We start from the raw sequence: 16,318 nt of genomic DNA, 5'->3' as shown, positions 1-16,318 counted from the left end.
AGCCTACTTTATGTGGCCCGCCAAGTATATCAAAGAAATATTGTGGCCCGCGATGCTGTCAACCTTGGACCACCCTGTTATAGACAATCGTCAGTCATTACAGTTTCATAGATTTGTGTGATGGCGAATGAAAAATGTAGAGTTGTTTATAATATTACTAATAAGTAGGGCGAATATTTTTTGACCAAAAAAATAGGAAATTTTGACTTGAAAAACCGAACGACCGATTTCAAAAAGCTGACTTTAGTTTTTTTTCTATTTTTTAAGCGATTTATGTGCAATTTTATTCGATTTTAACTTTAATTCAAAAATATTGAGAAATTTTTACCTAACGTGTAAATTTTGACTTTTTTTGACAAGTCAAAAAATATTCGCCCTACTAATAAGTTAGCCAAAGTAGCATTGCACGCCTGGTGGGAAGTTAAAAGAACGGAAACTTGAGTTCAGTCGAACGCTAGACAGTTTTCCGGTCGCCTAATTAAAGAAAGCCATATGCCTAATTGGTTATACTTTAAACAGATTTCCATTTTACAATATAAAAAGTTTCTTCCTTTCTTGCCTTGGGTAAAACACATCACCAAGGTCCTACTGTTTATCCATTACGACTTTAGCATTTTATTACAATATTTTTTCTTAACCTTAATATAGGGTAAACATTGTTGCTAATAGTTTAAAAGCTTTACAATATATCAATTGGAATAACTCTGTCAATCAGAACTAAACAGAATTCACAGCTTTAATCTCACCCATGCTTGGTTTTTTATAATAAAATATAGATTACTGTTCTTTTTTGTTGTTAATTTTTTATCCAATACCATTCTAAAAGCTTTAAACTCTTTGTATTCAATCTAGACGACCTTGACAAAACCAGTACAACAACTCTGTAAAATCACCATTCAATCAAACAAAACAAATTTCTAACATCAGTTAGAACCCTAACTTAACAAAATAAATAAAACACCCTTTGTTTAAATTCAGTTGATTACCACTATACAAAAATTGGGTATTGGCAGTATTTATTGCTTAAAATATTGAGGTGAGAGGGTTGGTGTAGTTGAGTTAAGTAGTAAAAAACAAAATCCTTTTAAGATATACAATTAATACCCTATTAAAACTACGTAGCAGCAGAGTAGAGAGTTGTCAGGAGATATTTCAAGCTTAATATATAATGTGGCAGTCTTTAAGTAAAAAAGCAAGAAAGGTATAATTGCACAAATGTTACAAGAAGTAACTGTGTTACTACTATTGTAATGATGTGCTGAAATCCAGCACAGAATATTATGTTAAACTTTTAGTTTCCTGGCATTCATTTCTGCTGTTAAACAATGTAGAAAACAATTTTATCAATATAAACATGCAGGTATGATAATAAATTAGTATCTGTTCATTCTTAAAACACCCCAATGTAAGAAATTTCAATACTTCGACCTCTTGAAAGATTAGGGGCCCAGCAAAAGCACATCACCCAGTTTCACAATATATCCCTTGCTTTAAAAGTACCACCCAATTTTAAAATCAAATCCTGACAAAATAACAAAAAAGCAGGACTTAAATCTCTTTGGTAATTAAAAGTTGTGTTATACCAAATAAGTGTTAGATCGATATATTTTAAGGGTTTAGGATGTTAATAGGATTTTGTTTTAATTGTGGACCTTGCAACAATCCTTAATCTTAAGGAATTCATAGTTCCTGACCTATTCTTCATCTGATGATTGCTCATCGGAAGAAATTCCCTCATCTTCACTTTCATTATTTCCTTCACCTTCTTCATCTTCAGAAATGTTCCACTGAGGATGATCTTCTTCCACCGGTTTTGCCTCCTTCACATCAAGCTTAATGTCAAATTTCTGATCGCAGTCAAAATAAGAATCAGAACGCAGCCAAACAGTGTAGGTGCAACGGCCAGGCTTTGATGGTGCTGGAAATTTAAGTTCAATTTCTTGTTCGTCACGAAGGTTCGACACCAGTACAGGGGAGGTTAGAAGTAAATGCATTTTCCTATCGCAAATATAAACCCACCACCATTCTTGTTTTTCCATAGGCGAAAGTGGTGCATAAACTGTGTGTGTGTGTTTGTCCTTGACTTCTAGCGCAATTTTTTCCTTACGCTTAAAGGTAGCCTGCATTGCTTCCCACTCTCTGTCATCTTTTTCAGGGGATGCATCAGAATCTGTATCAGATGCATCAGAACCGCTTGTTGTTCCATCATCAACATATTTAGCCTTCGCCAGGGGAACCTCTTCAACTGCATTGTTTACTTCCTCACCTTTGCCTTTATCTGTTTTCTTTAGTGTTTTCTTAATTGCACCTTTTGCTGGCTTCTTTTTCTTTAAATTTTTCTTTTTTTTACCTTGCTTTTCCCAAGGTTTAAGTTTGGGTTGCTTGTCCTGCATCTCTTGATCATCTTCCACAATAGTTTCTGTAATTGTAGGACTGCTCTCATCTGACTCTTGCAGATCACCAAGGCAACCTCTTTTCATAAAAACAGTAACAGTTACAATAGCACCAGCAGTTATAACATTGTGGTCTTCATCATCTATTACTTGAGTAGAGGCATCCAGTTCTACAAGAGGAAATGACCGGAGCACAGAGATCATAGTTTCATACTCTTCATCACCCATTCTTCTTAACATTTGTCTTCTCTCTGATTCTTTGTACTCAACTAGACTTTTAAGATTTCTGATTGAATGGCGTTTATTATGATAACAATATTTTACAAATTCGTCATTAAAATATGGCAACTGTAGAAGTGGCGATTTCATTTCTCTTAGGCCCTGAGTAAGCATTGGGGAAAGTTTCATAACATTTTCAAGAGTTTCAAGTCTTGGAAGGGCAGCTTTATTCCAATGTGCCATGGTAGTCAGCTGGGCAATGCAGTTAACCATTTCTTGCACCAGCAAAGGAGTTTTAGCCAGAATATAATCAAGATCAGTTTGGAGGTTTTTCGAAGCAACTTCTATTCGACAAAGGTGACTGTAGATAATGATCCGAGCTTTAACACTGTATGGAAAATTAAAGGGTCTGTCCTTTGCATTATCAGTAATTGAGTAACCAACTTCAAGTTGGTGAATTAGATTAGGAATATCTTCATTGTCCTCAGGTGCTGGAGGTCTAACTTTCGTTGAGTGGTCTGGACTAAACTCAAATGAGCCCGAGAACACAGTCAAGGCTCGTTTTAAATTCATATTTGGTGTTTTATTAATAAAGTGGTAATACAATTGAGTGGTGTCCAATAACACCTGCTCCTTTGTGTACTTGATGGATCTGTTCCACCAAACCCCAACGATGACAGGTAGAGCCACCATGAATAAAAGCATGTAAACACTTAATACAACAAAGGAATTTTGAGAGTCGACTATCCATTTGGGCAAAGCAATTCCAAATTCCATAGCTTGTGGGCCATCGGGATTACCATATTCTCTCCAATTTTTCATTGTTTCCTCATCAGTAAGAGCTTCATAAGCTTTGCGAATTCTCATAAATGTCTCTGAATCTCCTCCTTTATCAGGATGATTCTCCAAAGAAAGTTGACGGTAGCGTTTTTTTAATTCAACTTTACTAGCATCTTCACCAACACCCAAAACCTCATACGGATTGTATTCTATGTGGTCATTTTCAATATTGGACACTTTATAAACCAGCCAAAAGAAAATAATCCAAGCAGCTACGATCAAAAACTTTCTAATACTTGGTTTGGATTTTTTTCTTTGCAATTCTTCTTGCTTTTTCTTGTACCACTTGCTTTTACCATGTATATCCCGCTGATTTTTTAGTTGCTTTTCTTTGTCTTTGAGTGTTTGCGGCCACATAAAATATGTTAATGGAATTAGTAACATGGCAAAGAATGATAAGAGGAAATATAGAAATGTTGAACCCTTTTCATCATATGAAAATTGTTGGGACATTTTTAGGTTTTAATTTTTTACTTTCTAAAAAGGTTACAGTAATCTGTAAAGAAAGATGAAATATAATTACAAAACAACTTACATTCTTAGCTGTTTTTTTTAAAGAAAATAGAAGATGATTTACAGGTAAGGCCTAATATTTCAAACTACTGCCCAGTGTATACAGCTTTAGCAATAAGCCTTATTGTAATTTTGGTAAATCTGTGGACATTAGTGCAAATTTTAAAGTTTGTGATTTGAATGAGCGGTGTAAAAGCCACTTCAAAGATAATAGGTTAGGGATTCCAAAATATCTATTACATTAGTCACAAAATACATATTAATTCATGAAACAAGTGAGTCAAAACAAATTACATGTTAAAATTAGGGCGCTGGTCTAGAATCCTACCAACGCACATTATTTGGGTTAGGGTGCGGGTTAGCATTTTAGGTTAAGGTGGGTCAAGTATTAATATTAAATAATGAATATAATATTACTTGACACATCCAAACGCCAACTCGCACCCTAGCCCAATTATTTTGCGCTGATTTAACAATTCTAATAGGATTGTTGAATTCAATTCTAATAGGATTGTTGACCAGCGCCAAAATTAGGGCTTAACTGCTGTTGCAGCGTTTCTGTTATAGTTAGACTGCTTGGTTATCCACATTTTGATGATTCCCTGTGCCTAATTGTAAAATTTAATCTAGAAAATAAAATATATCTGCACTAATATCAAGAACCAAAAGCGTTAACAGAGCTTTTATTTTCGTAGTAGATGAATCTTTTATATTTAAAAATAAACTTTTCATTTAAACCTTTTAAAAGTTATCCAAAAAAAGCGACTAAGCGGTAAAGATTTTTAAGTTATAAACCTGGGATATTAAAGATCAACTACAAACTTTACTCTCCTTTGCGCATCAGGGTTGGTAGCCGAGGTCGCATATACGGGCGTTTATGTCGCATATACGGGCGCTTGTAGGTCGCATATACGGGCGGAGATGTCGCATATACAGGCGTTCGCATAATGTCGCATATACGGGCGAATTTCTCTACCGAACATACTGTGTGGTGTAAGGCGTCGGAATGGCGTTCTATCAGATTTTAGTAGGCCATTATGAAGTGTTTGTGTTGCCTGACAGTTATGACGTCATATCATGTCTTCATCGTGACGTCACACTCATCAAGTGCTGTAGTAAATAGCTCATATTTGGCTAGGTCGCATATACGGGAGTTCGCATAATGTCGCATATACGGGCGAATTTCTCTACCGAACATACTGTGTGGTGTAAGGCGTCGGAATGGCGTTCCAATAAATTTTAGTTGGCCATTATAAAATGTTTGAATTGCCTGACAGTTATGACGTCATATTATGTTTTCATGGTGACGTCACACTAATCTAGTGGTGTAGTAAATTCCCATATATTTGGCTAGGTTGCATATACGGGCGTTCGCATAATGTCGCATATACGGGCGAATTTCTCTACCGAACATACTGTGTGGTTTAAGGCGTCAAAACGGCGTTCGAATAAATTTTAGTTGGTCATTATAAAATGTTTGAATTGCCTGACAGTTATGACGTCATATTATGTTTTCATGGTGACGTCACACTAATCTAGTGGTGTAGTAAATTCCCATATATTTGGCTAGGTCGCATATACGGGCGAATTTCTCTACCGAACATACTGTGTGGTTTAAGGCGTCAAAACGGCGTTCGAATAAATTTTAGTTGGTCATTATAAGGTGTTTGTGTTGCCTGACAGTTATGGCGTCATATTATGTCTTCATAATTACGCCACACTAATCTAGTGGTGTAGTAAATTACCATACTGTAATACTGACGGTCCTAACGATTCTTGCTAACAAAATACAGCAGCTGCCAATTAACACACTCAAAATACATTTGTATTGGATAAATAAAAAATATAAACAAAACTATAAAATAAGACTATAAATTAGCAAACGGTTTATATAAAGTTATTTTGTTACATCATACATTCGATTTTTGTTCTGGTAATGTATTTCATATTTTGCTTGATTTCTTGTCGGTTAGCTGACCGTCATAAAATATGGCTTTGTCTTGTAGAAGCCATTTTGTCATATTGTGTTTACACAGAGAATTTTTGTTTTAATCGATGTGTCGTAACGGAAAATTTTCAGTAAAAATCTATGGCCTAAATTCTTTGTAACCATATTCTACTGTTTACGTTATTCCTTGCAGCCAATGTGCAAACGATAAGCGGAAAGTTTTCGGTAAAATTCCGTTACGTAGATTTCTTGCAACCACATAATATTTGCAGCGAATTTGCAAAATTCAAATTGTTGACACCAATTTTTATGCGTCAAGTTATTTACATCCGTTTTTTTGTATATGTTTCAAAACACCGCGGTCTGAACATTAGTCGGTTTCCCCGGTTGTGTGATTTTTAAACTGTTGACATTTTAACTGCAGACAGAGGCTGTTTCGCAATCGCATTTTGACGTAAAATTTGTATGTTTCGCGTCAGAAATAAGTGTGAAAAAGGTTTAGACCACGCCTTGTTATCACGTGATATTTTGTTAGGTATTATAAGAATTAATGACGTAAATCTTTCTTTATCGCAGAAATTTTCTTAACTGATTCTCGTCTATAAATAGCGTGTTCAATCAATATAAACAAAAAGAGGAGAGAGAGATAGAGGCTTTTATAGCTTCTACTCAGACAGCAAACTTGAGTGCTTTTGTGACTGAACCAGAGAGAGGCTTTTACAGCTTTGACTGAAGACAGCAAAATTGACTGTTCATGTATCTGAACTAAAGGAAAGAATTGGACCTGAATGGCCTCACGAAGACAGGCCATCTCAAATCTTGTAGGAGTGTGGTCGATTCATCTTGGCAATTATATAAATGAAGACTCATTAATCCGGACCCACACCTCACAAAATTTGGCGCGACCCGAGTGAGGAACGAACCACCTGCAAACTACTTTCCCAAGAAGACTGAAGAAACGAAGCTCAAAAAAAAATATGTGCCTTAATCTGTATGGACCACCTACAAACGGCCGCCTAAAAACTGTCATGTTTGGAACTTGCAAGAAGCCAGCTTTAGAAGAAATTAATCTCATCGAAAGATACGTGAAGAGACGCTCCATAGCGTCAGCAAAGCATTTGCTTGGAATTCGAAACACGAAATACAAACAAGCGTTGCCGATAAAGACATCACCACTGTTTGGAATCATGGAAAACGAAACGGAATTATGGATTTTACAATAACTGATTCTGCCTAGTTTATCAGGTGAAAATCTATTATACTTTTAATATATATGTATATAATTATTAAAATACCGACCGAAAGGTCTGTAAATTGTTTATGCGACATTTTTTTGAGCCATTCAAATGTGTCCAAATTTTGCCCGCGTCAAAGCACGCGTAGCGGAAATACTTCGTAAAAGCATAGTGATGTCATTCACAAGCGAAAAATATGCTTCAACTCGTGTAAGTCTATAAACACGACTTTAGGGATAAAATCCTGCTCGCTTTCGTAATGTGTTAAATGTTTTATGTAAATATTTTCAATGCATCGCTTGCCTTCGTGCTTTTCAAATGCAACCCCAATTAAATAGGCGTAAATCAAACAACTTCCGTAACGGCACTCTACGTGGAAACTGAACTCGTTTCCAACCGCATTTTCCCTTCCTAAAACAAACAGCGTTTCTATAAACGGATCCGCAGCTACTTATAAAACGCAAGCCAGTCAAAATGACTAATTTTAAGTGTACACTTCTATACGTCTAATATATTATATCTCATGAACCATTTTGTGAAACTCACTCGCAAAAGCTTACTATTTTAACACGGATTGCCAGTACGCGTTAAGACACTTGACCCTACCTAAAAAGTAGCTTGTTCATCTGTAAACTTACGCCCAAGGCGTGCCTGGCTTACAAGGCTTAGTTGCCACTCGATCGCTTTTGAGTATGTTGGTAAGCTAGCAACCGACAAAACTCATTAGCGGTGTTTCCGTAAGTTAGCGCTTTTCAACGCCGGTACTTAATCCCTCCAAGCGAAATGTAAAGCAAAAATTCTACGTTTCCAGATAAAATTTACTTATCTTTTCAAAAGAATACATAGCATACGCATTAGTTCTCAGCGAGTGCTATAAATGTATTCCGCAAGTTACCAATGATACTCGGTAACGTCAAATATCCTATAGCTTGCTAGGTCACGAGTTTTCATCGCTAACGTGTTGTTGCTACGTTGACCCTAAATATATCATGGTGGTTAATTCTACCATTTCCACGATAAGAAAATCCCCTTATCCGACCAAGACCTATATGCGGTCGCAATTACAAAATAGCTGGATAGAATTTCCAACAACGCCTGTCCTACTTCACAAACCCTAGAGTTGCCACGCCAAAATGAAGTTATGATAAACTTCGACTAGCCAGTCGAATGACGATAACCAATTTCAATGAAAATGCACGTTGCTCGCGAACTGCCCCACAAATGTTCACTTGTTGCAAAATTGTTATAACTATAATCATTGTATGTATCGCTTTTGAAGCGAAGAAATGTAAAAATGTTACCATTATGTATAAGTTACTGTATCGCGTATAATGTAAATTAAATAACCATGTAATCGCTATAAAGTATATGTCATTGTATGAATCGCAAAGAATATAAATTTAAATGAATATATTGCAATAATTAATTGTCTCAAACTTTAAGTGTAACCTGTCGCGCCTATATATATATAAGTATAAAAAAATATGTGTGTCTATAACCAAAATGTTAATAACCTAAGTTTGAAGTGTTGCAATAAAAATGTTCCAGACATACGAACACATATCTGCCGAAAAATATTTCGCATTTTTCAGAATACAAAAGCACGTTGGACAGCGAAAGGTCACAGCACAGCGCAGCGCACAATGAATGGCTTTCCGGTGACGTCAAAATTACAACGCACCAAACAGGGAGTTTCCCCTGCTGCCGCACAGATCGCCTGAAAAGCTCAATCCACAGCAATGCAATGGTGTGTCAAGCACACAACAATTTCGAGCAACTCAGCGAACGCTGACATCAAAGTCCTCGGTTGCTAATTCAGGCACCAAAGAGAAAACTTTCTCGAGGAATCAGGAATCTGACTAAAACAATTGCGCAAATGCGTTATGTGATCGAACAATTTTCGCGTCCACGTGTCCACACACATTTCACAAACAAATAACCAGCTTTTAATATGCAAGCTGTTCCAAAATCTAGCGTGGGAATATTTGTAGAAGCCATTTTGTCATATTGTGTTTACACAGAGAATTTTTGTTTTAATCGATGTGTCGTAACGGAAAATTTTCAGTAAAAATCTATGGCCTAAATTCTTTGTAACCATATTCTAATGTTTACGTTACTCCTTGCAGCCAATGTGCAAACGATAAGCGGAAAGTTTTCGGTAAAATTCCGTTACGTAGATTTCTTGCAACCACATAATATTTGCAGCGAATTTGCAAAATTCAAATTGTTGACACCAATTTTTATGCGTCAAGTTATTTACATCCGTTTTTTTGTATATGTTTCAAAACACCGCGGTCTGAACATTAGTCGGTTTCCCCGGTTGTGTGATTTTTAAACTGTTGACATTTTAACTGCAGACAGAGGCTGTTTCGCAATCGCATTTTGACGTAAAATTTGTATGTTTCGCGTCAGAAATAAGTGTGAAAAAGGTTTAGACCACGCCTTGTTATCACGTGATATTTTGTTAGGTATTATAAGAATTAATGACGTAAATCTTTCTTTATCGCAGAAATTTTCTTAACTGATTCTCGTCTATAAATAGCGTGTTCAATCAATATAAACAAAAAGAGGAGAGAGAGATAGAGGCTTTTATAGCTTCTACTCAGACAGCAAACTTGAGTGCTTTTGTGACTGAACCAGAGAGAGGCTTTTACAGCTTTGACTGAAGACAGCAAAATTGACTGTTCATGTATCTGAACTAAAGGAAAGAATTGGACCTGAATGGCCTCACGAAGACAGGCCATCTCAAATCTTGTAGGAGTGTGGTCGATTCATCTTGGCAATTATATAAATGAAGACTCATTAATCCGGACCCACACCTCACAGTCTCCATGGTAAATTTCGATATACAGCGAGCCAATCCAAAATTTGGCAGCAAAATCGTATAATCTTTTATTTAAAGAAAACAATTACTAAACAAATACTGTAAAACGTAAAATAAAATACCGCGATATCCAAAAAAGAACGCAACGATATTGCAATAATAATAGTACACTCACTTGCGGGAGGCTATTTGTATGTTTAAAACAACAGATAAGTAAATGAAAAATGAATAACAGGCGTATTATATATCAAACTAGATTTTTTCATTAAACACAGTGTTTCTACTGAGGACCGCGACTGAAGTGACAAGAAGGATTAGGAACATAAAAAATGAATTTATTTAATTTTAAGTTAAAAAATTTATTCGAACGCCATTTTGACGCCTTACACCACACAGTATGTTCAGTAGAGAAATTCGCCCGTATATGCGACATTATGCAATCGCCCGTATATGCGACCTAGCCAAATATGAGCTATTTACTACAGCACTTGATAAGTGTGACGTTACGATGAAGACATGATATGACGTCATAACTGTCAGGCAACACAAACACTTCATAATGGCCTACTAAAATCTGATAGAACGCCATTCCGACGCCTTACACCACACAGTATGTTCGGTAGAGAAATTCGCCCGTATATGCGACATTATGCGAACGCCTGTATATGCGACATCTCCGCCCGTATATGCGACCTACAAGCGCCCGTATATGCGACCTCGGCTACCAACCCTGATGAATTGAAAAGCGAGAAAAAACTTCTTAAAATTGTTTTTTTGAACTGGGGGAAATTTTTATAAAAAACGGTATGTTATAATCCAAGTTAATAGAAATTGTTTGCCAAACTTAAAGTCACACAGTGAAGTGCAACATGCCATAGTACCTTTTGGCTGAATAGATATGCTTCAGAGACACAACAATGGCCAAACGAGGGCAATGTTCGCGCCAAATGCGAAATTTTTTTGCGTTCACGTAATTAAAACAGCCAAAAATATAGTTTAGGCCTTAGATGGAACAGCATGGCCTGGTACATCCTTGATATGCCCATGTGAATGTCGCCTGTTTATTTAACAGGAATGGCGACTATCATGATTGCTTTTTTAACTCAATAAAGAGAAGTACTTGCCAAATCAAGTAAAACTGCAAATACACAACAGTTCTATCAAAAATTAGCACTTTTTAAACTAATAAACAATCTATATGTTAAACACTGGCTTTTCCCTGCTAAACAACGTGCTTTGTACTTTTTTCAGAATGGTTCTGCCAAATTTAGTACATAATGTTCCTACATATTCCTCATTTTAAAAATATATTTTGAATTGAATATGTGTAGAACGTGCACAAGTTATTTTGCAAATCAATCTTTCAAAAAATAAATAATTTTTTTTTTTAATTTTCTTTTTTGCAAAATTTTTTTTTTGGACCAATTTCTTTGGTTTTATGTCTGATTCTTCGGCCGACATAGTTGCCAAGTCGCCAGCTTTCTGCCATACTGTAACTTGGTTCCCAAGTTACAACTTGCTGGCCTTGGGTGCACTGGAAAACAGGGTTTTTTGAGATTTAAAGCAACACTTGAATGTTTGTTTATATCTTATATTAAAACATCACCACATTCACATTGCATATACAGTGTGCAACAATTCAATCTGCCCCAAAAACTCTCTGCTGCAAGATATATCTTTTTTGCTTCCAGAAATATTACACGATGAACTCTTTCAAGCTGCTTGCTTTGCTTTGCTTTGGCCCTCCCAATAAAACCATTTTAGAGAACATCCTATCACTTTATCTTGCATTGCCTCCATAGCTTATAATAAAAGTGGCATATATATTTTGTTGCATGAAGTTTTTATAAGTTAACATTTTATTTTTGCATGCGTTGGTAACACAATACATTCATAGTTTTCCAAAGGTATTGATTTGAGTTAGTTTTAAAACATAAAAGTAAAAACATAAAAGTAAAATGGGAGACAGTGAAGAAGAATACGAAAGACAAAGGAGAGATAAATTTCAACGGGAAAGAAGTGATCAATTTGAAAGAAGAGGGCCTGATAGGGACTGGGGAAGAGAAAGGTGTGATTTAAATGTATGATTTGAGTGAACAAGTTTTATTTTTTTTATCATTCTGTTTAAGACCCAGAGGATGGAATGCCTCTCCTGGAGTTCCTGGTAGCGACATTAAAGGAGGGATACGGCCAGGAGCTGAAGGAATGCATCGAAGAAGGATGGACTATCCCCCTCCAGGTCCCCCAGAAATGAAGAGAAGGTTCAGCCCAGGCAGAGATGCAGAAATGCGAGCCAGAAAGAGAATGAGGTTCGTTACTGTGTAGTATCAACTTGTTTAAAAATGCTGCAATTTGATAAATCAATTCAAATGTATAAAAAATAATGTTCTGTACTAGCTTAGTTTTCTAGTACACTGCTTGGTGCTATCACTTACATCACATGAAATCAACTACTATATTTTGGCATTGTTTTTTTGCTTGCCATTAATACTAACTTGCGTAGAGGACTTAGGGTTTCTACTCTTGTCACCTGGTCAAAGCCTAAGACTTGTCTGTTGTTTAATCTTCATATAAACCTGACTCCAAAGGAGCGTGTTAATAAACACACAACTTACTTTTTTCTCTCAACAGTCTTTTTAATCATTAGATATTGCTGTTTCAGTGTATTCACAATTATAAAAGTATCCTGTATATCTCGGCACAAAAGCATTACTACGGGATACAATTGACTAGCATAAATTGAGACCTACTTCGTTTTTCAAATTGGTCGCATATCTGTGAAACCATGATATTCCACCCAATAACCTTGTGTTAGACAGGGGTGTAGGATATCCACCGGCATGCAAATTCTACAGTTATAATTTTACTTTATATTAAGAAATACATGTTTTTCCTAGGCCTTTTGAACCAGGCTTTGATCAAGGGTGGGGTGTTCCGGCTTGGGATAGGCCACCTTTTCATCCAAGAGATGAGTGGGGTCATGGTGACAGGGGAATGGGCCAACCATTGGATATGGACAAGCCTGGTCTGCACATGATGACATTCAAACAATGGCTGAATATGCAGGTGACAACTGCATTTATTTTATTTCATAAATATATATATATATATATATATATGTTTGAGAAAGTTTGACTTACTGTCATTCTGTTATATTCATTGAAACAAATAGTCCGTCAACTTAGAGTCATTCCTCATTGCAAGTGTAAGGCTGTGCATGGCAAACCAAAGACAGTGGCTTTTTGTTAAGCTGAGAGAGAAAAGAATTGTTGTTTTAGCATTATACATGGGGACTCATTTCTGTTACCTAACTTAACAAAAGAATGTCCATTTTTAGGAAAAGAGGAGCACTACACAATTTGAAATACTTTTATTAGCTTTTAAAAAAACACACTTTACATCATGGGGACAACACTAGAAGGCTCTGTTGCACAGTTTTAAAATTATGCCTTTCAATAAATTGTGTAAAATCTTACTTAGCCTGGTCATGGTTTAGTATTTTTAATGTTCAAGGATACATATTTATTTACCTGTATATACTCAGATCAGCCATTGTCAAACAACACCGTTATATGTGCTTTTTGAGGAAATTAGTGATTCTGAAACTTTCTTGTTTTACATACTATTAAAAAAATTAAAAAAATTATCTATATATAAATAAATTTAAAGTTAGGTAATTTATAAATAGCAAATGTGTTTAAATTATTGCTAATGATATAAACTGTCACTTAAAGTAAACTGTTATAACCAACTTCTGTTTGCGCAAACACTTCTATAGCATTAGCCACTAGGTCATGTGGAAAGGATTTATGGTCCATAAAATGCCAATTTAATATACGTTAAAGCAAAAAAATCTCACTTCGCTCAAATCTTTTTTAAATGTATTTTAAACCGTTTTCGGACTAATTTAGCTTATGTTTAAAAGTGTCCCTACAAAAAATCCCAGATCTGTCCTGCTTGCTTGTGTGTACATTCTGCAAAGAATATTGTTGCCCCTGAAAATTTTCAGCATTACTCTCATTGATTTTCAAGCTAAATAAATCGTCTTTACATTAGAAAATGGGATGATTTGCGATTTCCAAACCGAAATGACTTAAATTGAAGAAAGTTTGCTAAAGATCACAAAGCTTATTTATATTAATAAAGTAACCATATCTGCTGTGATTTGGGGCAGGCCAAGGAAGGGGGATAAACCAGACCATACCCCCCAAACTATATTTTTTTGCGTTTAACTATGTAAATACTATTTTGCACTTCATGTAAACTTTTATGCACTTTTATTATATTTTTGTCTGTATTGAGGAAATATATTTAACACATAATAAAATTAGATTTGGGCTCCATATTTACACACAAGTTTGCTAGAAAACCACATGTATTTTAAAGATTAATTGTTGAATGATGTCAAATAGGGGGCCAATGATGGTGCACATGTTGCTCAAGGGGGCGACAGTGCATATTAGCTTGAGAACCACACACATATATATATGGTATATGGTTCTATGATCAGAGTGATGACATCACTGATGATGAGGCGGTGAAAAAGTACACGGACTACAAGATTGGATTTAGAAGGCAACAGCTACAGGATTTTTTTGTTGGGCATAAAGATGAAGAATGGTGAGCACCAAGTTTTTGTTTTGATAAAAATATTTCATGGCGGGGAACGTAGAATTTCGATAAACATAGTTTTAAAATACCCCTTGAAAAGAGTATCACAAAATGTTGGGTACCACCAAAAAGTTCACATACACTGTTAAATTTGTTTTAAACAAGTAAAATTTATATCAAGTACGCTCTCATTCCTAATTATCAGATTACTATTTATCTTTATGTTATCGCAGTTACTTTTATCAACAGGAACTCCAAATCATTCAATTTTTACACATTTCGAGTAAAATATGGAAAATTCTTCAAAAGTTCACATTAGTGACTTAGCTTAGAAACAAAAATTGTCTACTGATTAGGAATCTGTTTTTCTGCTTTATGTTACCAGCTAGAAAACTTGTACACTGTTACATCTGAAGTCAGACAGATATTTATATTCAGCTCAGGATTTTAACTTAGTGTTTATCACGATGCTGGGGGATCAACAGGTAACCTTAAAACACTATTTCAAGTTGTACCTTATTTTCTTTATAAAATAAAATAATTTAATTTCACCAACATTCCTGCAATATAAAATATACATATTGTCTAAAGTTAATAACAAATGCATAGATATTTTGCAGTATTGAGTTTAAAACTAGTACTGAATCTAGATTTTTAATTATATGTATATTAATATTATTTGTTTATATGTGCTAAATATTTATTTTGGTTGATTTATTTTAAAGTTTGTTGGAAGGGTAAAGGGTAGTTTGCCAGGGGGTTACATGTTATCTATATTTTGGGTCACCTCCCAAAAATTCATATTTAAGATTTAATTTGATTAAGTTAAATTTTGTACTGAATAGTTTTAAGCAAAACTGTACTGAATTATTATTTGCTTAGGACTATGACAATCACACTGTGTAACCACATTGTTTTGTCCCAAGCTTGACTTTATTCATAGTGTTTTGATAGGGACATCAGCAATAGTGAAAAGTGCCATTAAATGCTATTGAGAGCAATTACTTGCTGAACAGTAACATCTTTAAAGCAAGCACTATATTTTTCAATTATAAGGAGCCCAACTTGACATCAGGTTTGCAGTAGCAGCTTTATGATTAAACATTGAACAACCCTACGGAATAGAATTCATTTAAGATTTAGCCAGAAATTTTATTCATTTTAAATATTTATTTCAATGACTTGTCCAATTTTAAAACTCAGGTTTAAGGAAAAATATCACCCAGATGAGGCAGATAAGCAATTTGTCGACCAGCAAACCTGTATTAAATGGAGAGCAAAGGTCTTTGAGAAACTCACTGAACTTGAAGCATACAATGGTGTGGACTTGGACTTGCAAAATGAGGATGGCATCGTAAAGGTCCTTGATTCTGGTGGGCATTACCTTATTGTTTATTAAACATTTATTTTGGACAAATCAACTTAACCGCAGCACTAAATTAATGCTTTTATGTCATGCATCAATTTTTTTATGTCATGCATCAAAAAAAACATACATATTGAGTTTAACATTACAATTACACCAATTTTGTTCTTAGCGGTTATTTTGATGGAGGGGGGATCAGAGCGCGACTTGCAAGTCCTAGATATGGATTCAGCAGATTTGGAGCGGCAACTTAGCGGACAGATGGAAGGTTCAGTAAACAAGACTGCTGCTGCACCACCCACCAATGCTGAAAGCAATCCTTCTGCTGAAGTAAAGGTAAAGTAAAGTGAAATGTGGATGTTGACTTAA

General features: G+C 35.3%; 2 protein-coding genes across 2 annotated transcripts; one reads left to right on the top strand and one right to left on the bottom strand.

The window, feature by feature from the left end:
• Positions 1-826: 826 nt before the first annotated feature.
• Positions 827-3,942, bottom strand: LOC146160708 (translocation protein SEC63 homolog). Its single transcript, XM_083384302.1, has one exon. It carries the CDS (start codon positions 3,903-3,905, stop codon positions 1,695-1,697), a length of 2,211 nt encoding a protein of 736 aa, XP_083240428.1. The 5' UTR covers positions 3,906-3,942; the 3' UTR covers positions 827-1,694.
• Positions 3,943-11,892: 7,950 nt separating this feature from the next.
• LOC146160707 (serrate RNA effector molecule homolog) lies at positions 11,893-16,294 on the top strand. Its single transcript, XM_083384992.1, has 6 exons — positions 11,893-12,040; positions 12,102-12,281; positions 12,870-13,038; positions 14,483-14,592; positions 15,787-15,956; positions 16,122-16,294. The coding sequence occupies exons 1-6, from the start codon at positions 11,931-11,933 to the stop codon at positions 16,292-16,294; spliced, it is 912 nt and encodes a 303-aa protein (XP_083241118.1). The 5' UTR covers positions 11,893-11,930.
• The last annotated feature ends 24 nt before the right edge of the window (positions 16,295-16,318 follow it).

The sequence above is a fragment of the Ascidiella aspersa genome, chromosome 3, assembly GCF_963924565.1.
Source record: "Ascidiella aspersa chromosome 3, kaAscAspe10.2, whole genome shotgun sequence".
Taxonomy (NCBI): Eukaryota; Metazoa; Chordata; class Ascidiacea; order Phlebobranchia; family Ascidiidae; genus Ascidiella; species Ascidiella aspersa.
Note: the sequence above shows the minus strand (reverse complement) of the source record. Positions and strands in the feature narration are given on the sequence as shown.